The sequence below is a fragment of the Macadamia integrifolia genome, chromosome 2, assembly GCF_013358625.1.
Source record: "Macadamia integrifolia cultivar HAES 741 chromosome 2, SCU_Mint_v3, whole genome shotgun sequence".
In the NCBI taxonomy this organism is placed as follows: Eukaryota; Viridiplantae; Streptophyta; class Magnoliopsida; order Proteales; family Proteaceae; genus Macadamia; species Macadamia integrifolia.
The window spans coordinates 33,459,891-33,483,858 of record NC_056558.1 but is presented as its reverse complement, the minus strand read 5'-3'; the positions used below and the strand labels follow the sequence as shown (position 1 = coordinate 33,483,858).

General features: G+C 37.9%; 2 protein-coding genes across 3 annotated transcripts; one reads left to right on the top strand and one right to left on the bottom strand.

Annotated features, from left to right (window-relative positions):
- The first annotated feature begins 3,624 nt into the window (after positions 1-3,624).
- LOC122070812 (double-stranded RNA-binding protein 2-like) lies at positions 3,625-8,498 on the top strand. The gene is made up of 3 exons (XM_042635044.1): positions 3,625-4,435; positions 6,492-6,711; positions 7,543-8,498. Exons 1-3 carry the CDS (start codon positions 4,190-4,192, stop codon positions 8,274-8,276), a joined length of 1,200 nt encoding a protein of 399 aa, XP_042490978.1. The 5' UTR covers positions 3,625-4,189; the 3' UTR covers positions 8,277-8,498.
- A 1,200-nt stretch (positions 8,499-9,698) lies between these two features.
- On the bottom strand, positions 9,699-16,990 carry LOC122089092 (mRNA-decapping enzyme subunit 2-like). Of its 2 annotated transcripts, none has more exons than XM_042658558.1 (8): positions 16,749-16,990; positions 14,023-14,174; positions 13,725-13,807; positions 12,901-12,999; positions 12,042-12,194; positions 11,408-11,511; positions 11,246-11,313; positions 9,699-10,231 (listed from the first exon to the last, which is right to left on the bottom strand). In XM_042658558.1, the coding sequence occupies exons 1-8, from the start codon at positions 16,826-16,828 to the stop codon at positions 10,041-10,043; spliced, it is 930 nt and encodes a 309-aa protein (XP_042514492.1). In that variant the 5' UTR covers positions 16,829-16,990; the 3' UTR covers positions 9,699-10,040. The 2 variants fall into 2 exon arrangements, with proteins under 2 accessions (XP_042514492.1, XP_042514488.1); XM_042658554.1 differs by having other exon boundaries at positions 13,725-13,852; positions 16,749-16,989.
- Between the last annotated feature and the right edge of the window lie 6,978 nt (positions 16,991-23,968).

Below are 23,968 nucleotides of genomic sequence, written 5' to 3'. Positions count from 1 at the left end.
AGAGGGGAATCTCACCTTCAATCAACTCGGTTTTAGGTGTTCTTCTCAGATGCGAGTTGTCATGGCCAGAGGGTAAATGTTAGAAACCCTAGACACAAATAATGAAGAAGAAAAAGAGAAGGAAGAAAGAAGAAAAATACGAAGAAGAAGAAGAAGAAGAAAACTAATACGAAGACGAAGAGGAAGAGGAAGAGGAAGAGGAAGAAGAAGAGGAAGCAGAAGAAGATGAGCGGAAGAAGACGAAGACGAGAAAGCAGAGGAAGAAGAAGAAGAAGAAGAAGAAGAAGAAGAAGAAGAAGAAGAAGGAGAAGAAGAATCGCAGAATCTTTACCTGTTGCTTCACCGTCGCTGAACCTCGGTCAGACTTCACCGGCAGAATCGCAGGATGATGTGGAAATGAACTCCAGTTGAATCCATCGCTTTTATACGAACCTCCGGAACCGTGACTCGATTCCGGATTAACCTATTAAGGTTAATCCGGATGAATCATGGTTTTTAGTTGGTTACCCTGATTCTACTGGCCACCATGACTCCGAACCGATTTTTCACAAAAATGAACCAAACGGTTTAATTTAAATCGAAAACTGATTCCCTGGGATCTGATCCGATGGATAAATCGAACCAAACGCCCCCTTAACGATTTAGATTAGGATCATGTGAGCATTTAAGGAAAGTGACACTGTTGTCATTGCCATCCTAATCTATGGGCCGATAGTGAAAAAAAAAAAAGATATATATAAAATTGTACATAAAGCCTTCCCATATTAGAAATTGATCTGGAATGGCCCCTGGCCCCTACCCACATTAATGGCTAACGCCATTCGGTCAAGGAATAACCGCGGCGGAAGAAAAACTCTCCTTCTGGTTTTTAAGTGGAAATCCTTTTGAAAATCAGAATCTAAAAGAAAGGAAGTTATAGTTGCAATTCTTGAAAGTTCAATGCGTGTGGGTCCAATTTTACTTTTGCCAGCTTTTTGCTTATAGCAGTCAAGGTGGATTTGCCCGGAAAGAGGAAGAAAGTTAATGGAGAAAAGTCTCAATGAGCGAGCCAGCTCTCCTCCCTCTCTGAGAAGAAAATGAAGGGAGATACAAGATTATTTAGTTTTAGGCAGAAAAGCATTTGTGTGGCTCAACCAGAATGTCTTCTTTACACAAACCACTATGTACTCTTTCTAAATTTTCCAAGAAGTGACTCCCTTGGGCCCCCATTATGACTCCTTTGTGGGTTCCTTGTATGGCCTTAATGAGCCCTTTGCACCCAAGAAAGAAAAAAAAGTACAGAGATGCGACCATGTAATTGGACTTTAAATTCCTGCATGACAATGTTTTTCCCCCTAAATTTTATGGGAGATGTTTGCATATTTTAAAGCTTAGGGAGAACAATGAGTTTAAAATATGTTTGTGCTGTCAAGGTTGGACTTTCATCGGTTTAGGATTAGTTCTTGACAATGAAAATAATGTTTCAACATAGATTTTTAGACTTTCTTTTGGAGATAAGGTGGATGCAACGGTAAGGGGACTCCTTTAGGGCCTCTAAGGAGCAATTCATTGGAGGTTAAATCCATGGGATTGAGGGCAGATTCCAAGGAGGTGATGCAGCTTTTACGAAGTCAGAAGATAGTGAATGGCCATGGGTTTCGTTTCATATTTTGTTGGATATTAACTCTGTTATGAAGTGATTTACATCTGTTTCGTGGAATTTATTGAGGGGTAAATTATAGTAAAAAGCTAAAGGGCTTTTTTTTTTTTTTTTTTAATTTTTTATTATGTAATAGAATTTATGGGGATTGTGTGGATTAGGCATACAGTCTCAAGTTCGATTCCCCATCTTTGCATCTATGATTTAAGTGGAGATCATGGGGATGGGTTGCTGTGCTAGTCTCCCCGAGGATTAGTCGAAGTGCGCATAAGCTGGCCCGGACACCTTGATTAATAAAAATAAATAAATAAAATAAAATAAAAATATATATATCTAGTTTATTTTAATGTGATTTTCTTTCATTAATAAAAAAAACATTTTTTTTTAACTACAAATCTTTTACATATTCTTAGATTAGCTTCATACCACCCCTAAGGATTTCTCATATTTTATCTAGAATTTAAAATCTACAAAATGCACTATAAACCAAAATATACCTAAATTTTTAAATATGCGATGACCTCCCTCTTTCTGTCATCATACAAGAGATACAAGTGGTAGCAATTTGCACTTTCAGGTAATTGGCCAATTTGATCTTCTTTTTCTTTATGTTTAAAAGTGCAAAACACTAAATTAGCTTTTAAGCAATGATTAAGGCACTAGATAAGACTATTACCTAATACTTAAGTGAGGCAACTAGGAAACTCCCTAATTCCTCCTCACCTTTGACAGAATAATAAGGTAAAGATTTGCTCAAGATTTGGAACCCTGAATATCTCATCTCTTACTATTTGTATTAAAATAAAAGTTGTTTTAGACAAGACAACTTGATAAGCTTATGGGTGATCCATCAATCCTTACAATATGAAGAATTATGTGAAAATTCTGACAATTGGATAGATAGTTGTAGATTTGAATTAGTCACATGTGAAACGTCAAGATCTAATTCAATCAAATATTAGCCTACACTGTCCATGTTTGCCATTCATCCTCTTGTAGTTGGGGACCTTAAGGTGTCTTTGTTCGCAAACTTCTTGCCATTGTCAATCTATCACAAGGCAAAAACTTCACCCACCCTATCAAGCTCATGAGGACGGCCAATCCCCATAACTTAGCCCTCCCCCATTTTTTTTTTTTTTAATATATAATTTATAAGAATAACTTAGCCTTTTTACAAATTTTATTTTCTAGGGGATGATAAGATAAATTCCACTAAGGGGTTCACTTTATAAAAGCAAGTTTGATATGATTGAGGATTAGGATTAACAAGTTCAATGGAGGGAAATTCTCCTTTTTCTTCTTCATTTTTAGTACTAAGATGTATTTCATCTCATTTTTTGGATGGATTCAAGAGATTAAAAAAAAAAATGATTAGGTCCATTAATTGTACTTTACAACAGAAGTATGATTTGATTATTAGAATTTTCTTTGGTGGGTTAGAAAATTAGAACTAAATTTTACAAAATGAAGAAGAATGCAATAATTTAAAAAAAAAAAAAAATGATTAGGGAATTCCTGAAAGTTCTCAAAAGTTGGTGGCTGGCTCGAAAAGGTCTTCTCTGCAATCTGCATTGCTCCTTCATCGACTTCCAACAATGAGGGAGGGGGTCTGTGGTAGAGGTAAAAGTGACGATAATAGCCTCGTGAACATGGAGATTCTTCACATCGTTTAGAATTTTTGAAGGGCATCATTGTAATTTAATGTCCTCGATGTCGGAGATTCCGAGATCATCTCTTCTGGTATCTAGGGTTTAGTGGCGGTAAACGTTATTGCTCGCCTTCAATTAAATACTCATCGATTGATTATGTAATTAAGAACACCATTAAAGAAATCCAAAGAAAAAGAGAAAAATCTAAGAAAAGATCACATCCATGCAGCATAACGTTCAGTTGACCCACCCCAATGATGTAATAAAATAAATAAAAAAAGGTTAGGGAGTGATGTGATATCACTAGACGAGACCAGAGTCCATTGTGGAGCATTTTCTTGTGGGAATTGATACGGTATCCATCTTCTACGCGATGGAGGTAAAACTGTAGAAGGGTTTCGATCCAAGAATCCTCTTCTTTGCTTTTTGAAGATTCGGGATTATGGGGTATCTGATCGAGGTGAAGGGGAGCTTGGCTGAGGATCTATTGAGTACCGTATCAAAACCCTAACGGGAAAATCATAAACTAATAAAGGAAAAGTAACGCCACTAGAAAATCTCTCCCCCTGTCTGGAAGCTGCAAAGTGCAGATCGTCTCCACTCTCTCTCTCTCTCTCTCTCTCTCTCTGCTATACTATCTGTGGCTAGAGGAGGAGGATTCAAAACCCTAAAAAATCTCCTGATTTTCCCTGGGGAAAATTCGTTCTTCCTCGCCAATCCGCCGAGAAGCCCTAGTTTTTGCTGCATTTGGAGCTCTGAAACCGTCGATCGGATCTGCGCACTCTGGAACGGTTCCGCCATGGGGCTTCCGGGCTTCCCGGTCGATCTTAAGCTGGTTCAGAGAGTAGACCAGTAGAGTGAGTAAAACTAAAGAGAGAGGAGGAAGAGAGGGGAATACAAGATGTATAAGAATCAGCTTCAGGAGCTAGCGCAGAGGAGCTGCTTTAACCTTCCGTCATATACTTGCATAAGGGAAGGACCCGATCACGCACCGAGATTTAAGGCTACCGTTAACTTTAACGGCGAGATCTTTGAGAGCCCCAACTATTGTACGACCTTAAGGCAAGCTGAGCACTCGGCAGCCGAGGTAGCGCTCAATTCGCTTTCCAACAGAGGTCCCTCACATTCGCTTGCGGCCAGGATCCTGGTAAGTTCCCTTTTCTTCTCTTTGCCGTTAGGGTTCAGTTTCTGCAACATCAAAAACACTTCTTTTCTGTTCAAATGTATTGGTTTCCTCTTTCATTCCCAGCTAGAAGAATGTGGATTAAGGTTTAATGGAAGAAATGGGTAAAGGATAAGAAAACAAACCAGGCTAACATGCGCATCAGGAGCGCTAATGATTATCGAGAGTTCACTACCGGCTTTTCCCCGGCGGCGACCGGCCGGCTAGTACACGCAACAGGGAAAGGACCTTCGAGTGTGATCGATTGTATCTCTCAAGAACACACTGAGCTCCTCTCTCGCCGTGTATCAGCTAATGTGCCTCCGACATTTTCTTTCTCCGGCCGCCTCTTTCCGCCGGCGCTGATTACCTGCCGCCGGCGAAAGGTGCTTGGTCAGGTGAATCATTTATCTTTGGTTTATCTTTTGGAATGACCAAAATAACCCTCTCATCTGTTTTTGGTACCAGTGGGATTTCATTGTCTGACAACCTGACTTCTGACTCTCCCCACCCTGCAATAAGGATAGGAGAGGGAAAAAAAAAAAAAAAAAAGGAGAATCTCAATTTGGGGAATAGTGTAACTTGGTGGTTTGCTGTGTTCCATCAATAACGTGACTCAGATTGATTATGTTTTTCTGTCTTTACACGTGTTCCGAGGAGAGCCGCTCGGGTCGCTGATATTTTGGTTAATGGAGCATTTCCGGCTCCGAAGTCCAATCCTTATTCCTTAAACACTAATGGGGAATTGGTTGGACTTGGGTTCAGGGTTTTAAAAATCAGGATTGAATTGAGTCTGATTCGGCCGATTCTAAAGGGTCCGATTTGAGTTTTGAATACTTCATATGTAAAGGCACAATTTTTTTCTATACAGGCCACCTTATGATAGCTAGGGCACCCATTGTGTTACTCACATGGGATTTCTGGGAAATTTTAATGCAAATTGTAAACCCTGTTGGGGTTGGGAGTTTAGGTAACTGGGTTAGAAATGGATTAGTGCTTTATGTTAGCACATCACTGGTTTACACCTACTCTTTGAAGTAATTCACATGATTCAGGCAACTGATTAAGGTGAATCATAATTATGATAGTGGCATAGTGCAAAAGATCCAAACACTGCCTCAAAAAGAAAATGGATGCACAATGAAACATTATTGCATTTATTAAGTGCTTGAAGTAGTAGCATTTTTTTGTTTAAAGTCCTAAATTTGTATAAACTAAAAGGTTATGCATATATGTAATAAGACCTGAGCAAATATTTATGTTTCTCAAACTTTACCCTCTCATAGTTTATTGTTGGTACACTTTATGATGGAAGTGCAGAGAGTATAATCCTACCCAAAAAAAAAAGTATATACATAAATTTTGTTCAACTTAAGAAGGGTGGGTGAGATTCATGTGCTGCCACATGATAGATGATGTGCAATTTCTGTTAATTGGGATCCGTCTTTGATCTCTATAGTGTTGCTGATTTGAGAATGAGATGGATGCTATCCAACAAGGATTCAAAAATTGGTATTAGAGGACAGATCATTCCCTGTGTTGCCATCGAGATCAGTGTGAATTGGACGGTTGGAACAAAGAATTTGCTGAATCCTGAGGGCAACAACTGAATATTTACAGTGGATTGGTTGATACACTGTGTATAATGAATTGGATTGATCCATTCCGATACCAATCTGGATTGCCTTCCTAGAAACTAGAAACTAGAAACTAGAAACCATTCTTCTATGGCCAATCCATGCCTGCCTTGGATGTTGATGTTAAAATGCACTGTATAACCTGACATTTTTTTTTTTTTTTATATTGTATTGTAAATACATGATTATATTTAGCTGAACTTTTGAAATTTCTTCCAGGCACTCTTTTGAAATATTTTGAAGCTTTGTCCAGAATCTGTTTGTAGCAAAATTCAGATCATTTCCAATTTCATTTAAGAAAAAATGGCAAATCAATTTTGAAATTGAAGACTATATATTTAATGCTTTCCTTGATGTGCCATTCAAGACTTTATGTAGTACATGCTAAGCTTTTTTATGGACAGGATGAGACTGGGGTCTACAAAAACCTCTTACAGGAGATTGCACAAAGAGTTGGAGCACCTCTGCCTCAATACACAACTTATCGGTCGGGTCTCGGGCACCTACCTGTCTTTACTTGCATTGTGGAGCTGGATCGGATTACTTTCACTGGTGAACCTGCCAAGAACAAGAAACAAGCTGAAAAGAATGCAGCCATGGCAGCATGGTCGTCTCTAAAACAATGTGAGCTCCTGTCAAACCTTAGGTTTTTGTTACTTAGAGCTAGAATATAAGAGAGGAATTCCATTCTATTGTTCCACAGCACTTGCAATATGTTAGGACAATCCATTTCTCTCATAAGTATGTTGTGTCAGACACCTGTTATGCAGGTTGATGTTGCTGACAGGTCTGCGACCTATTGAACATCCTGTATACCTGACCTTGTTATCTTGCTTAAAGAATTAGTGCTTAGGCCATGGTTGTTGACAAAGCCAGGCTCATCTTTTGTTTGTCTAGTCGAATCTTCATTCAGGAGATGTGTTCCACTTCTCTGGACAGAAGCATGTGTTTTATGACCAATGGAATATGGACCAGCACAGGTTGCTTACTATGGTATTGAGTTATCTCGATTGCAAATCTACATATGCATTTGCATTGGTCACACCACTTTGAATTATATACTTGATATAGGCATTGCATACCCAAACTACAGAAATGATGCAGTAAACTGTAACCTTAAATTGTGCTGGGAGAGTTCATATGGTAGAGTGCCAAAAAAGGAAAGAAAAAACATTTAGTTCGAAATTGTCCTAGCTCTTCATAATTTTTTATTTTGGGCTGGTCTTAAGATCCAGGATGGTCCAATAGTGTGACACTGGATTTGAAGTTTATTGACCAACTCCATGAATACACCCAAAAGTCATGATTCAAGAAGTTTGATAATTTTTTTGCTGAGTTATGGGTCCCCCATGAGCCCTTGGCTATGAGCCTGTTGCATTTATTCATATAGGGGAGTCATGATGACCCTTATATTCGTTGTTGAACCCCATGCCTCACTATTTCTTTTTTGTCCAGTGGCACAGCAATCTGCAAGTTCATCCTCAGAGACAGAGAACAATGATGAGCAGGAGCAGATCACTATAGCTCGGGCACTACTAAACTATCGACTGAAGGAAAAGGTCGGAATGGCAAACTTGCCTGATGCTCCAGTTCCATTCTCAAAGAAATTCCCAATGCAAAACCTGAGACCATCAAGTACACAGCCTCCCCCTGTTACGACCTCAAAAATCCTCCCATTAATCCGCATGAAGACAGCTCCAAGGACCAGACCGGTATCCTCAACACCAAATGAAAGCTCCCAACAATCACAGTTCTTGCCACCTGAAAACCGTGGTGTTCGGCCCCAGAAATTCCCCACAGCAGGAGCAGCACCATACATCCCTGCCAGGCATTTCAGGCCAATGTACCATGGGATTGCACCACCAGTGACAATAAGGACCTCAGTACCAGTTTTCTCCGCCCCACCAGTACCCCCACCGCCAACTCGTCCTCAGGTGATGGGAGCACCGCCAACTCATGTTGCTCCACCAGTCTGCATCAGGCAAGCAGTGCCAGTGTTTGCTGCTCCACCCCTTCGTAAAGAGGAACTGCCAGCTCCAGTCCTTTGTAAGGAGGAGCTGCCATCTATGAAGGTTTCTTCCTTGCCATCCAAATCCTCAGTTCAGATAGAGGACACTGGGAGCATGACAACTGGGAATGACCTGCAAGAATCTGTTGCTACAGAAGGCATGAAACAGCTCAAAATTTGATTTTGGTAGGGGAGGATTTGAATCTGGAGGAAACTGTTTCTGACTTTGCATTGGGTTTTTGGTTGGTTTTCTAATCTTTACACCTTACGAGTGTTTTTACTACATTGTCTTTAGATGCATTGGCATTTGACTCAGGCAATCTCAAGTTTTGACGATGTGGCTATGCGATAGCAATTTGTATTAATGGGGAAATGATCCTCCCAGTCCGCCTATTTGTGCTCATTCCATGGGTTTTCTGCACATAAATTTTGTATCGAAATCGTCTGCATTAGCTTCTCTGGTTATGTGCTCAGCGAAATGCATGTCACCACCATTAAAACAAGCATTGGAAAAAAGGTGGAATAGTTCCTAAGTTTTTTAGAGGTTATTCTAGTCAAGCAAGTTGAGAGATCTGACTGGGTATAAAGGATAAATGATTGCTAAGCTACTCTTGTACAGATTCCTTCATACCTTTCTCACATAATAAGCAGTGAGGTCTACATTTATACTATCTTATGTGAGTCCCATGTGGTCCTCATATAGATTATATTATTTTCTATCCCCTCATTGGTGTAGGGTAAAGATTCCTTCTTACACTGCCTTTTTGGGGCCCTCCCCTGGGTACAAATATCTGAATTGATGGAGATTGGATGGAGTTAGAGATTATGTTGATGCAGACCACTGGGTTTTTCACATATCAAGTGTTTGTTGAACTTGAAAGTTTGAGCGACAAAAGAAAAGGTTGAAAATTTCATAAAATAGCAAAATATTTTTAAAGAAATTGATGATCACAAATACAAGGAATAATGCCAACATATAAATATATATATATATATATATATATTTTATGCTAAAAGTTTGAATTAGAAATTTAATGTTACAAATCTAGACCATTGGTTAGATATACCATTAAAAAAAATGTTTGTTTCCCTTGCACATGGCAATGACAAAACTTGTGTTGTAGTAGAGATATCCTCATGTCCTGCCACATTCGAAAACTCATTTTATTTTTTGGGAACATTTTGTAACCAAAATTGCTGAAAACAAAATATATTACTTTTTCCTACTAGGGTAAAAAAAAAGCCGATAATTTGTATAACCTCTCGGTTCATCACATTGATTCATGGTTCAAGATATTGGTCCAATCCGTCCCAATACAGATTCCTAAGAGACCTTGCTTTGAATACAAGATATAACATTTTTTTTTAATTTTTTTTTAATTGACACGAGTGATCTATAGATTCTTAATCCCAACCGATCCATGCAACCCTTAAAACAGCCAAATCAGCATGGATCTCACTGTATACCAATATCACATGTATATGGGAGGACTTCCCCAGTTTACTCAAAAATTCATTAAATCGACCAAAAGAAAATCCCACTGATGTAGTATTCAACCATAAATTATTATATTCTACCAAAAAAAAAAAAAAAAACCATAAATTATTATAAGAAAGATCCATATTTTGATTTTCCAGAATCCAGATAATTAACATAAACCAGTCGAGAATTTGGAAGTTATAGTGTTTACATCCAATGCTCTCTACTCATGACCCACTTGAATCTACTTGTTAATTCCCTGTACAAATCTACGTACTTTCCAATTTTGAGACGGTCACAATACACAGCTCGTGCTGTTTCCCAGTGGAGCCTCTAAGCCCACCGTGGTGTTAGTATGTACTAGCAGCACGGCTGAAACTAACCAGGCGACAAGAACCCAGGACCCGCTACAGTTTATACAGGACCTAAATGGGGTAACGCTGAATCAGAGAGTTTAAGTTATAGTTAAGCAGCAAATGCGGCTTCCATTGCTTGTAAGATTGAAGAATGATTGAACCTGAAGCTTCTGAAGCTTTTGCCAGGACCCATATCAGATATATGGTTTTCAGATCCAGATCTTGTGGACTGACTCTCCTTTGTTGGTCCCCCTGCTATTCCCCCAGTCGAACTGTTCTTTGCCTTCCACACGCACATTCCTGAGCCACCAAAAAAAGAAAAAAGAAAAAAATGGAAAACCAATCAAACATTTAAATAAAGAATAAAGTTCTCCTTCACCCCCCCCCCCAAAAAAAAAAAAAAAGTGTTTAACTGGAAGATTCCCTCTCACCACTCTCTAATTGCTTCAGTGAACATGTGAAAGATCCTCAGTCAACCCAACCCATGCATAACCTCATTCAAATCCAAACTGGTTAGCTACAAGATGAACTGTTTAGGCATATCAGCCCAAACTAAAATTGGTCAGGCCCTTCTTTCACCGCATGCCAAATAACCTGACCAATCAGTCGTGATTTTTAGGTTTCAGTCAGGGCAATTCAAAGTTTGCAATGCAGTTAAACAAGTTTCAGGTCGGGTTAAATATTTCATATGATTGATCCTAAACTCATGGGCTCAATTTTTTACCATTTTTCCCAATACTTCATTTGTTTATTCTAATTGCTGTCGATCAAGAATATCCCGATTACATGAATAGAGTCAAAATGAAATCAATAAAAATTCTGTGACTCATATAGAGTGACCTGAGTCTTCTGTTTTTAGTCATTGGTAGAGACATAAACAACAGTCCCAATGGTTCCATTTGTTTCAAATTTCAATGGTAGTAACATAGGAGACAAGAAACCTTATTCTACTAAAGTATAATTATATAGAAATAAAAGAAAACAGAAATTATTCTACTGAAATTTAATATAAAAAATTTTGAAAACAACTAATCAAATTATTTGGATGTTATTTTCCAACAAAAGTAGTTGGCTCTCACAACTACCACTCAGGAAGGAGTGACGAAGGACACTAAGCACATCATATGGCTGGACTTTCCCCCCTGAATTTCCCACCCAAATATGCTTCCTCATCATATAAATTAAGAAATGACCAAATAACAGGAATTTATTAATTCTAAGACAATAAGTTAGTCACCCACGCGCTCCGTTGAAACAAATGGTGCCTAGATGCTCGCCATATACTAAAGATTTGATTAGAGTCAGAGGAATTACCTTTGAAAGGATTATCAGATTTCTGAGCTGTGGAGGGCTGGTTTTTTGCAATCCATGCTTTCAGATTGCTGCATGAAGATATTGAATCTCACAAATTTTGTCCAGAAAGAAAACAAATGAGGTAATATTTTCTCAAAGGATTTAAACGTCAGAGTTACTCACGCCCAGAATGGAGAAACCATGTAAAGCTTCAAACCATTTGGTCCCCGAGAAATTACATCGTTGCCTACTGGCTGAAGTTCATCAATCCGGTGCCATGAGATTTCCTGCAGGTAACAAAAAAACATGTACAGCTATCTCTCGCACAATATCCACCCCAAAAGTTGGGGCACAAGCTACCATGTTCTTCTATTTCCGTCTACTCCCTGAAAACAACTCTTTGCAAGAGTGCACTAAGAAGTAGACGGAGTGGGTTATTTATATAGCAGAAGAGTCACTCCAAAGACAGATTTGTGGTACTAAAATCAGACTCCACTTTCTTGTTTGTTAGAACAGATTCAAGAAGAACCCACATTAAAATTTTCTCATTCAAATTTGAAAACAAGACTCAAGTAAAAGGTAGCATGATAATTAAATAAGAGAATGTAAACACCTAAAACCTTTCTTTCCCCTCAACTAGAAATAACATATTTCAATTAGACTCGCTTAAAAGGTGGCATGATAATCAAATGGGGAAAATAAAACCATACATCTTGCATCCTACATGATTTAATGTAAAAGAAGAGAAGACCAATGAAACAACTAATGTGAAAATAAAGGCTTTTACTGAAAGTAAGGCATTCAGAGACTATCATACACTGATCTCCTTCTTGGTCATTGGAGCAAAGACGGTATCATCCTTCACACCAGAAATTATGTAGAGCCGCACCCTCTGCTGCCCAAATGTAACTTCTAGATAGTCATCTATTTTCAAAAGTTTTGAAACATCAAAACCTGTTTCCTCCAAGACCTGCATCCAACAACGCACTACAAAAGAGGTCAAGAATATCACCAACGGAGAGAGCATTATGGCATGCCCATACAACAGACTCGCCAGAATGGGACCGTGGTTTCAACTATTGGGATTGGATCAGCTGATCAAGCTGATCCAGATTGGGATCCCAAGTGATCGATCCACCAATATGAATTGCAAAAATATTTGTTCCGCCTCCATGACATGTTTCATTCAGGACCGACAAGGAATGGCCGGGATTGGGATCTCTCCTAAGGCCAACCAGAACCAGAATCCTGAGTTTTGAATTCTTGGATGACACCAGACTGAAAAAAACAAAAAAACAAAAAAAAAAACACCTACTTCTAACGGTCCCACGAACCCAATCTATCTTTGGACATAAACGAATGGTTAATAGATTGTCATAAACAGTTCGGATGGAGAGGGATGCAGAAGAGAAGAGCCTGAATATCAAGATCAACAATTTATCTAATCAGAATGATGTTGGAATTACAGATAAGAAATTCTGTTAAAGAAGATTTTGTGTAAAAACGATGGAAAGTACAGGAAGAAGGAAAAGTAGGAATAGCTCTCAAGGCTCAGCACCCTCTCTATATTGCATGCAAAATAAATCAAACTCCATCAAATCATGAATTAGAGTAAAATTGCAAAGAATAACTGACAGAATGACCAGAACAGAAGTCAGAAAAAGAAAATTTATTACCTCTCGAATGGCGCAAGTGTGATCTTCCTCATCTTTGTTCTTCTTCCCGCGGGGAAAGCTCCAGCTTGCTCCAGCTTTCCATCCCTTCACCAGCAAACACTGCAAATGGAATAAATCTCACATGAATAACAGGACACTACTTGAGAGCAGGAAAGACAGTTATAAAAGCTTTACCACTTAACATGTTTAGAATCTTTATATAGCTTCAGTGTGCAGAAGAACTTTAAATTGAAGGTTTCTGTGAAAAACTGGTACAATGGTTTGAACTAATAAATGGCTGGCACCAAATTATTTGAAGGGTTTCCAGTTAAATACTAGTACTTGAGAAGCAAAATTTGCAAGATCCTAAGACAAGGTTTCACATGAAGTTGGATAGAGCTTCCCAATGACGATGAGAATTGATATATGAGACAGTTCTAACATTGTAGACATTCTGTATGATGTTCATTTCCATAAAAAGCATAAAAGAAGAAGATGACTAGTTGAATAGTGATCTATCTGTTGAGTTACAAATCCACCCCTTCAAACAGAAACTAATTGACTCTTTGATAGAAGCAATTCCAAGACAAAATTCAACTACACAAGATCACAGGAAGAAGCAAGGAAGATCTGCAGAACAATTTAGGTGGCACAGTGCACTGGCACGGAGACAACTAAGTTTAACTCTTAAAACTGGTTTGACACATGACTGACATTTTCAAATTTTCAGCATGTAGATGTGTATCTCCTGAGTATGGAGGAATGAAGATATAAACTGACTTGCACCTCCGCCAGAGGAAAAAGAACCTATTTTATTTCTTGGATTCATTCACAAATGGTCTTACCCGTTCATAAGATTCATCCAAAATGATTGCTCCAGTCACTGGAACTCGAACCTTGTAAGAAGTGAAGTCTTTGTATATATCATCTATATGCACAATATAAGGTCTCAAAACAGCGCAACTATTAAACACTGTGAGCAGTTAAGGAAAACAAGAAGCAATGGACAAAAAATATGCAGCACAAGACTGTATATTTACTAGGAAAAAGATAACTTAGGCCTAATAAAATAATGCATGCAAAGTTAACAGACATCTGGCACAATATTTTCCTAAATTACAAAGATAAGATTGAATAGGATACTCAAAGAAGCGAATTCTTTCAGGGTAAGAGACTTCAAGGATGGGTTTTGCTCCACCGAATTGTCCTCATAGAACCAATGAGCATGCTCGACGAGAAATAAAATCCTTTCAAATGACTCTAGGTCTTCTTTTGGAACATTTAAGATAAATCGACTGCATGATATAAAGACGTGTTAGAGCTTCAACATCACAACTACATTCATTTACCAGTTGACAAATGAATAATTGAGGGTAACACACATTTATTCTATCCTTAAACATTTACATACACCATCTACCTAACCAAGAAAGTCGAGGGAAATATGATAAACTCCACTGCTATAAATAATTAGGTCGCAATTTTTTTACCCATATAATCTGGTTCTATAAAAATCAACCAGCAACCAGCATCTTACTTTAGAAGATTAGGAATTGGCATCAGGAGAAGAAGTGAGAAAAGATACAGATGTTTTTGGTCAACAATAATGTGACCCTAAATATAAATGAGGAACATACAGTAGCCAACCATGTCACTGAGTTGAACTGAGCTGTACATTTTTCCCCCCTCTTTCCTCCAATAATCCATCTGTATGATTTAATCAGTATCCATACGATTAGGATCTCCTCCAACTCCTTTTTCTACAACCCATAAGTAAGAAAAACAGTACAGGGGCAACAGAAAGCATCACAGCAGTAAATTCCAAAATACAGTCACTCAATCTAACTGATACACCTAGTGCTTTTATGAAAATATACCTAGAGTTATTGGTATTTTGGGTCCTAGGTTAACTCACATCCATGTGCTTCTCTACAAGCCAGGTCTATGATTTACCCGGAACCAGCGCCCTTTACTCTATGGAAAAAATCCCATTCTTGAATGACCGGGTTGGGAATGAAATTATGGTATTGACCAGACTGTTCGCTATGAGTCCCACGGAGTTGAACTTCCCACTTCTACAAGATTGTTGCTTTGAGACATTTAGCTGATATGCAATTCCTAAATACTACAATTAAAACTTTAAAAGTCATATTAATTGATATGTAATTCTGAACACTTGATGATCAAGTCATCTGAACCTTGTGTATGGTATATTTTTTATGAGAAAAGGTTCCCTGAGCCGCTGGGGTAAGTTACACTAGCACCTTTGAGTCTATCTCTCTCCTCTCCGAATGAAATGACATCGCTGCCCTCCAACGTGCAATACTGTTTTCTGTCCCACTTTAATTGTTAATAATGTAGTCTTGCAAGCTAATAAATGAATTCTATATTTCCCATATATGGATCATTATGAAAGCATAGATTTTGAATATAGCTTCCTAGTTTACTTTGAACTATCTACAATTGTTGTGTACAATATGTCCCCACACAATTGGCAGATCCATATTGGAGCAATTTCCTTATCCTAAGATTTGGGGGTCCAATGAATCTAACTTCTACACAAAGTGTTTTGAAATGCTTAATTAAGGATTTCTTAAAGTTTAGGGCCAAAAAATGACCATATGACCACCGAAATGGCCAGCCAAAACAAGCAGAGTTGCGATCAAAACCAAAATCTCGAACCTTGCACCCACCCCAAATACCTAACCCATGTACATGGGAAGAAGTTGCATTCCACCAAATCTCCTCCGGACTGTCACTGGCTGTACCACTGGGAGGAAAGGAATTCCAGAAGCGAAGTGGCAAATCAAGTATTTAGTGACTTGTCAAATGGGCCTCAATGATTGCCCAACTTAAGGCATCAAATCTCTTTCTATATGCTGAAGTGGGACAGAGTTTCACAGTAAACTAGAGTATCTTCGGCAAAGAGCCGAAGACACTCCACATAACTGGCTTTGTTAATCCTACCACAAAATCCAGAATGATATTATTGAGAACCACATGGAAATCTTCCATTTTTTGAAACTCTATAGAGATGAAATTAATTATTACAAGAAATCAATCTTTCAGAATTCAAATCACACAGTAAATTTAACATTTCAAGTTTTTGCGTATTAGTCTGCATAAGGTCGTTGGGAGGTTATTCTAAAGCTACAACCTTGCTTTCCCCATACTCACTGTTCTCTCTCCACATATTTGCTTTCCGAGCTCGTAAACAGTTCTAACCTCAAAGTTCAAATATTGTTATTTCCACCATGTAGAAAAAATTCATGTGTTTGCTCCTCTATCCAAAACTGAAACATCGCATTCCACCTGATAAAAACAAAAAAGAGGCAGGTCCAATGGATATCTTTGTCAGAGAGGATCCAATAGCAAAGAATGTTTTTGCTCTTCTTCAGAAGCCTATACATATAAAAGGAGAGATTCCTAGTCTTCCAACAGCTTTCTCCAATTTTGTGTCCCTAAATTCCAAAATGAAGCCCGAACCCCCAACCCCTATCCCAAAAAAAACTATGACTGATATGAATCTTGAAGAACTCAACCACATAAACCAGCTTACAAATTGAGTGAACCCAAGACCATATCAACCCACATCAAATCTCTTTCGAAACCGGTGTGCGATGAGCCTCCATATGACTGATATGGGATCGTAACAAGGATTAAAAAACACAAAACTAGCAATTACAACTCAAAGTCTCAGATTCACCTAAACCCTAGCAATGACTCCCAACCTAACATACAACAAATATTCGACAGCACAAAACTGATAATAGATTGTACTAAGAATCAAGAATGAAAAAATAAGAAATACAACTAACGAACTGTAACCAAAAATAAAAAAAAATATTCAAATAATTTCAGATGCATACCTGGAAAGATCATCGAGGAGCTCCTGAGAAGGGAGGCCGTTTTTCACCGAAGCGCTTGAAGAACGATGCAGTCCTGTCATGGCTTCCCAAGTACAGATATCGAGTCCGAATTCTGATTCCTGAAACCTTGATTTCAATTGTAACAGGCTTCTACTCGTTGGCAGAAACGAAGTGAGTGGCCAATGGTTGGAAGACTAGACATAGTTACAGTCTCTAACTTGACTGTCACTGCGATCACTCTATCGAACAGACATATTATATCAGGTGATGGTGGCGCAGTATCCGCGTCGGATTGGAAACTGCACGCGAGCGTCCTACGGGCTGGGTGCACGTTTCGCCCGGGAGAGAAGCCTGCCCTTAGCTCAACCGGGTCTGGGCTGGACCGCTGGACTGGGTTTTTCATCCTGCGAACTAAGCTAGGGCTGAGATTTTAGGTCTTGGAAGTCGGGCAAGATGGACTTGGGTAAGTCTTTGGTCTGAGCTCGGCCCAGCCCAATCTAACCATGCATAATTATATCATACATGGTTAAAGAACAGGGGTTATCTGGACTAGACTGGCCCTATCTAACCGTGAAATGCAAAGATAGTAGTTCAATCAGGGCCAACCTAGTCCAATCAAGGCTAAGTTGAAGCTAGCTGACCTGACAAGACAAGGACCCGAGCGAGATCGACATGGCTACAACATTCAAACGATTGGATATAGGGATTAGGAATGGTTAATATGGCCTATGGATCGACAAAGCAAAGGGAGGCTGCCCCTTATTGGCCCAAACCAACGGAAAAAAAAAAATTCGAAATGAGCCACCTGATCCTGATCAATTGAAAATGCTCGATGGGATCCCCCACAGTTGCTAGATAAAGTCGAATCAAACCTTACCCACAAGTGAGTTTAGTTCGATTCTTGTTACCCTATTCCAAAATCTCAAACTATTTGATGGAGGGACTCACGGAAAACTTCTTAGGGATAACCTATAGATGAATTCGAATCAAATTAGGTCACAAGTGAATTTGGTTTGATTCTTGTAACCATTTCAAAGACTGAAACCATTGGGTGGAGAGATTTGACGGAAGGCATTTAGGAATGACTAGTCTGAGATTATTCTTCCACCATAGTGTATGTACCACTATAAATGACACTTGGTAATTCGATAAAAAGGGCTCTTACCCATCATTGGTTCCTCTTGTGAGACGGTGAATTTGAAAACAGTTCTAACTCCCAAGTCTTAACCTTTGGCACTATTACACAAAATTGTCACCCTCAAGACTCAAAACCTTGGTATTTGTCCTGATAGCTTAATTCTGAAGTCCAGATTAGCCGTTCGGTCTTCATATGTGGCAGCTAACTAAGTGGGATTGAATTAAAAATTGAAGTACTAGTAAAAGCAACAACAGGAATAATTTTTTTGGTAACGAAAGCAACAAGAATAACATGTCTATGAAACTTGATCACCTTAAATCTAAGACCTGTGAGATCTCATACCTAGTTACCACAATGGCCCATGAAGTGAACACACTCACAAGAATTCTCAAGTGCTTCTCAGTTTTCTTTTAGCTTAGCTTATGCAACTCCACCTTCAGTTATTATCAGGAAAAAAAAATCACATTGGGTTAGGTCAAGATTTTAATTAATCACAAATTGGTTTCAGTTCCTTTGAATTGGTTTGGCCCCAGTTAGAGTGTACATGCACTGGCCCATTACTGAGTTTAATTAGATCTTCCAGAAGATAAAGACAGGGAAACAAAAATACAAAAGAGATAAAGAGAAGATCACCAAGGTCAAGAATCAGATCAGACGTAATCTTATATGTATTCGGGGACAAAATACAGACAGGCTTCTTTCTCATGCTCTAATCTACCCGCGCGCCGAAAGCAAGAACAGTGATCCCCTAGAGTCCATTTTGTTCTGGTGTGGGGTGTACCAGACAAGTTTAAACAAGCGTGCTGTACATGCCCTAAAGGCCTAAACTCTGTTTTCATTTCATTTTTCATGCACATAACAACACTTTTTTCTCTTGATATCATTCCATGGTCAATTATATGTGATTTCTTATGAATAATTGCAGTCACAGACAAGTTGACCACAACTCTTCAACATTTTTGTAGTATTGCAGAAACCCATTCAAGATCTTAAAGAGATCAGATAAAAACCCTAGTTCAAGATCTTTAAAGAGATTAGATAACAACCCTAGAAAGATCTTATCTTGAAAAAGACAATCAAAACCCTAATTAGATCCAATATAAGTAGGGTTATCTTAGGTCAGAAGAGGTTGACATCAGACTAGTGAAAGTGAGAAAGTAAGATAAACCCACTAGTCTACAACCACGAAAGCACCGATTTTTGCTTCAGAAACACCCCTAACTACCCTATAAGTCTATGAAGCAGAAGCATCTTTATACATATCTGGGTTTAAAATCTTTATGAAGAGAAGCACCGGCATGGAGGGCTATGATGCAAAAAGAGTACTCCAACCTCCAACCACTGTAAAACACTATAGGTGTGCTGAACAAGCAAAGGTCGAGTGAGAGAGTCAATTCTTTTGTCGGCTTAAGACACGCTTCGCTTTTCTTTTTTTCTTCAACCTCTCTCCTTCTTCCTCCTTACAGGGAGTGGCTGACATGGTGGGGTCTGGTTTTTCCACCGCAACAACGACACCACCCCTGAAAGCAACGTCCATATCTGCAATCTACAAATTCACGCAACATATCTGGGGTTGGAAACATGGGGGGCCATTGATAGGACCTGTAAGGGACCCATTAAACAGGTTAAGGAAGCACTGGACATTATTCCTTTCCTATGAAAAAAGCAATGGCCAAAGGCAAAAGAAGATAGAAACCCTCCACCCATATCCCAGTACATATACAATAACAAGCCAAGAACACATCAAAAAAGAAAAGTTATAAGTAGAGGGAGACAAAGTGGAAGAATGTTAATCCTTACACCAAACTAAAGAGTAAAAGAAAAAGAGAAATTGCCACTACACTGCACACCAGTACCCTCCTTTGTTACCATTTGACTTGGTTAGAGATCATCATAGATCATTGATTGATACTATTTTTTCTGGTTATCAAAATGGAAGAAAAAGGGAATGGAGAAGAGTGTGAGAAAAGGATTACATGTCCGGGGTGCTTACACGCAATTATACCGACAACACCATATGTGGCGCATAAAAGACTTTCCATTGTCTGGAAAGTCTTCTCCTTTTTTTACTCTTCCCTCATTTTCTTACTCTTTATCTCTTTAGTTTTCCACATGTTCTTCTTATATTGGCATGGTTGGATTGGAGCAGTTGTTACCCATATTGAAAATTATCTTTCTTCGAATTTTGTGTTTGAACTTTGGATCCTCACCCCCTTCTCTTGTTATTATACATTAAATGTAAATGGGAAGCTTTAATTGTAACCATATTGGTTATGAGTTAGATCGTATCTAAGACCCTGATTCTATTACTTGGCAGGTCAGATGGAGCTGAAAACTCTGGACTAATGGAATCTCAAAAGTCTCCTATATATTAAATGTATGTTCCAGTTCCATCGGTACATGGAACTACAGTGGGGTGCAAGCAGGATAGAGAGAGAGAGAGAGGGGTAACTCATATAAGTCCATCCCTAGCTAGTAGAAAATGCTGGTTAAGTCAAATCTATGTTACCATATAATCAAGAAGTTTATTTTTTAGTGAATTTTGACCACGCCATGTGTGAAATTAATGTTTACAAATTTATCTGAGAATATTAGTAGAATTTCAAACTTAAAATATGTAGAAAATGAATGAAAATATTAAATAAATATATACGATTAACAATTTACATAATTCAACAAAATTGTCTATATCCATAATGAAATGAGAACTATTTCATCAATATTGGAGAATAGGATTATAGTCAATCGTCCTCACATCTCCTCTTTATTCATAGAATACTATCTTCATAAATTAATAGCAAACTATATATTTATCGTATGACCTTAACTCGAGGGCTACTTTTCCTTGAACCTTAACATGGACCCCAAGTTCATCAATACCCCATTAATAAGGATATCACACAATGTGACCAACTCATCAAGGCCTCAAGCCATCGGGCCCATAGACTTTTAATGACCCTTTCAAGTCAAGCCACAAACCTATGCAACCGAATAAAAGACATCTTACCCCCAATATGTATAACTATAGAGATAGAATAAATACCATTAAAATAAATGAGTAAATACTCAACAACTACAGATAATCCACTGAAAATGATTTATGGAGTAACTTTTTTATGTCAAAATGAAATTCAATTGGAATTTCTCATTTCAAATTAATTTCCCATCTTAGATTATTCTTGTCAAATTTCTCTTTACTTAAAAAAAAAAAATTATCATTTCATTTAAACATTAATTTTTTCCCAAACCGTTTGACTGAAATATTTGAATAATACACGTGTTTATTTCATTTCTATAAATGTATTTTATGCATACTCAAGGGATAGAAAATCCTTTTACCACAGAGAACACATGAGGTAACAAAGCTTGTCTTTAAGAACAGGTGTCTAAAGAAAAAATGAATTAAAAATTTGTGAAATAAATAAAGAATTTTAAATAAGGCCGTCGTCACTTGTAACGCAATCTTTGTCTTTCGGCCTCACGCTTATATTATATAAATGAAATGTTTTTTTTTTATTATTTAAAAATACATTATAAATTATTTATTTATAATTTTTAAGGGTCCAGTCCAGTATTAGTTATTTCGATTGGATTGTTGGCGCGTGTCTGGGGTTCTCAGGGTGGGCAGCACGTGTGTTCACTTTTCCCGCATGCGTAAAAGCAGATGAAAATGCCGCATCTGAAGAAGGGGACTCCTTCTATTAATATAAAAAGAATAATAAGAGAAAAAACAAATTTAAAATAAAATAATCTAATTAACTCCTCGCCGACGGTTCGCGCCGGAGAAATTACAAATTTTTGCGCCGACTGTAGTGAATGTGTTCCTCTAGTTTCACTAGCCAAATTGCCGTCCTTGTTTCTTAAAATTACGAATCTACCAGCACCCATCTTGTAATGAGTCTCATGACCCAACCCATCGGCTCACTTTTTTGTTTTTGTTTTTGTTTTTGTTTTTATTTTAATCACTTATTTTATATAGTTATATTGCTTATTCTCATTATTTGCCACATTAATAAGAATAGATAAGGAGAGGGTTCTCTAAGCAAAAGATTACATATTCTCTCAATGTCTTTTGAAAGAGAAAAAAATATTCATTGGTGGCATGACTCTTATGTCTACACACGAAAGCAAGTAAATTTATCACCTTACTCTGTGGAATAAAAAGACCCATTAATATTGATGCTTTTGCATATATTTTCATTTAACTCCATGTTGATGCATAGATCATATGACTAGATAATAATCTTTTGTCTTTTTTTTTTTAATATTATTGTAACATTAGAATAATTAATATAATAATATATGTGAGGAGACGTTGCCTTAGTTTGGAGGGCCTTTTTCACCAAATAGATATATCATTTTGATTAAAAAAAAGAAAAAAACTCATACTAATGCTCTCAATAGTGAAAGATAATTCTCTTCAGGCAATTTAGATGGGAAAATAACTCTTTCCAAGTTTTTTTTTTGGTACTTGATGGCCTTTGCAAATAGAAAGCCTTTCAACAGTAGAGGCAATTTGTTCTCCATGTGGTTTTTTCTTTGACACAAATCCATGATTTGGGTGTAGGAGTGAAATAAGGTTGGGTCGGGTTGTTATTTTATTTTATTTATTATTGTTAATATCATTTTATACTTTCAGTTCAACCCTATGCAATCCAACCTTGAGATTAGAGTAATACATCTCAGCCTAAACTCAACCTTGTCAGGCTCAACATAACCTAGTCCAACCTTGATTGACCTGGGTTTATCTGATTGACTCTGTTGAACTCCTTTTTTTTTTTTTTTTGCCATCCATGTTCTTATATGAATTGAAAAAAGAAAAAGAAAAAAAATATATATATCATTAACATCAATCATTCTTAGAAATAAGACTCCTAAAGACTTAAAGCCTTAAACATATATGGTTATATAACATCAGGTTCAAGATAGAAGAGGCTCCGCCCAAGCTCGACCCAACCAATTTCAGATATGAAAATCCTAGCCCAGGCTCTGTTTAGTTTGGGGTTAACACAAGCTCTTATGGTTAATTCTGAATTTAAAACATTTATGGTTAGTTTCGAGTTTAAAACATTTACTGACTCGTATATTAGATCCAACTCTTTAGCCGCCTACTATTGTGTTAAAAACACATGCTCTACTCTTATTGATATAATAATAGTAGTTTAGTAGTTGGCATAAGTGTGGCTCAATAGGCCCATCTTGCCCCTTCTTGGGTCCTATCTTCCCAACCTTGGTTTTTGCATAAAAAGAAGGCCCAAAAAAAAAAAAAAAAAATTCCCGTCCTCACTCATAAAATAAAGGGCAATTTATAGCGCCACCCCCTGAAGAATGCCATTATTAGAGGGACACCCCCTATCTTTCACCATATTGGATTCGGACCCATTGCCGTCAGTCTCCGTTAAGTAAATACTTGAAATGACATTTTGACAATTTTAATGAAAACAAATAATAAATCATATTTTACCTGTTATTTCTCATTGAGTGTCTGCAACAGCAGCTACATCGGCGTCCGCAACAACAGCCACCATCGGTGGTTCCAACTTCTTCTCCAATGGAACCTCTCTCTCTCTCTGAACCTCAAGGCCGACTACTCCTATGATCGAATCTAGGTGACCTCGGCGATGGCTTTCCTATATGATGTCCCAATATATTTCATAACATATTACAGCTTTGTTTGGTCGCTTTCTAAACTCAAAATATTATGATATATTTACATTCGGATCAGTGCTAGATTTTGTTTTCAATACGCCTGTGAAAAACAGTGATGTGAAAAACAACGGCAATGAAGGCAAGATCTCTCTCTCTTTCTCTTTATCTGAACCTCAAGGACGACTATCCCTACGATTGAATCTGGGCGACTTCGGCAACGGCTTTGGTCATGGCGGCCAGTAGTTGTGGGTTATTTAAATGAGGAATAAGGTTTTAGAGGGAGATTTTCATAGGTTAAAGAGAGCTTTTCAGAGAAAGGAGATCAGGAGTTAAGAGAGTTTCGGAGGGGGAATTCGTTGAGTCAGTACTTACAACCATACGAGGCATGAAGCCATTGTGGATCGATGCGATTTCACTACCGGTAAGTCCATTG

Coding starts and splice junctions, on each gene's coding strand:
- LOC122070812 (XM_042635044.1), top strand. CDS start 4,190: ATGTATAAGAATCAGCTTCAGGAGCTAGCGCAGAGGAGCTGCTTTAAC. Junction 4,436..6,491: donor CGCTTGCGGCCAGGATCCTG/GTAAGTTCCCTT, acceptor TTTTATGGACAG/GATGAGACTGGGGTCTACAA. Junction 6,712..7,542: donor ATGGTCGTCTCTAAAACAAT/GTGAGCTCCTGT, acceptor TTTTTTGTCCAG/TGGCACAGCAATCTGCAAGT.
- LOC122089092 (XM_042658554.1), bottom strand. CDS start 16,828: ATGACAGGACTGCATCGTTCTTCAAGCGCTTCGGTGAAAAACGGCCTC. Junction 13,853..14,022: donor GAAAGAATTCGCTTCTTTGA/GTATCCTATTCA, acceptor AACTGCTCACAG/TGTTTAATAGTTGCGCTGTT. Junction 11,314..11,407: donor ATGGTTTCTCCATTCTGGGC/GTGAGTAACTCT, acceptor ATCTTCATGCAG/CAATCTGAAAGCATGGATTG.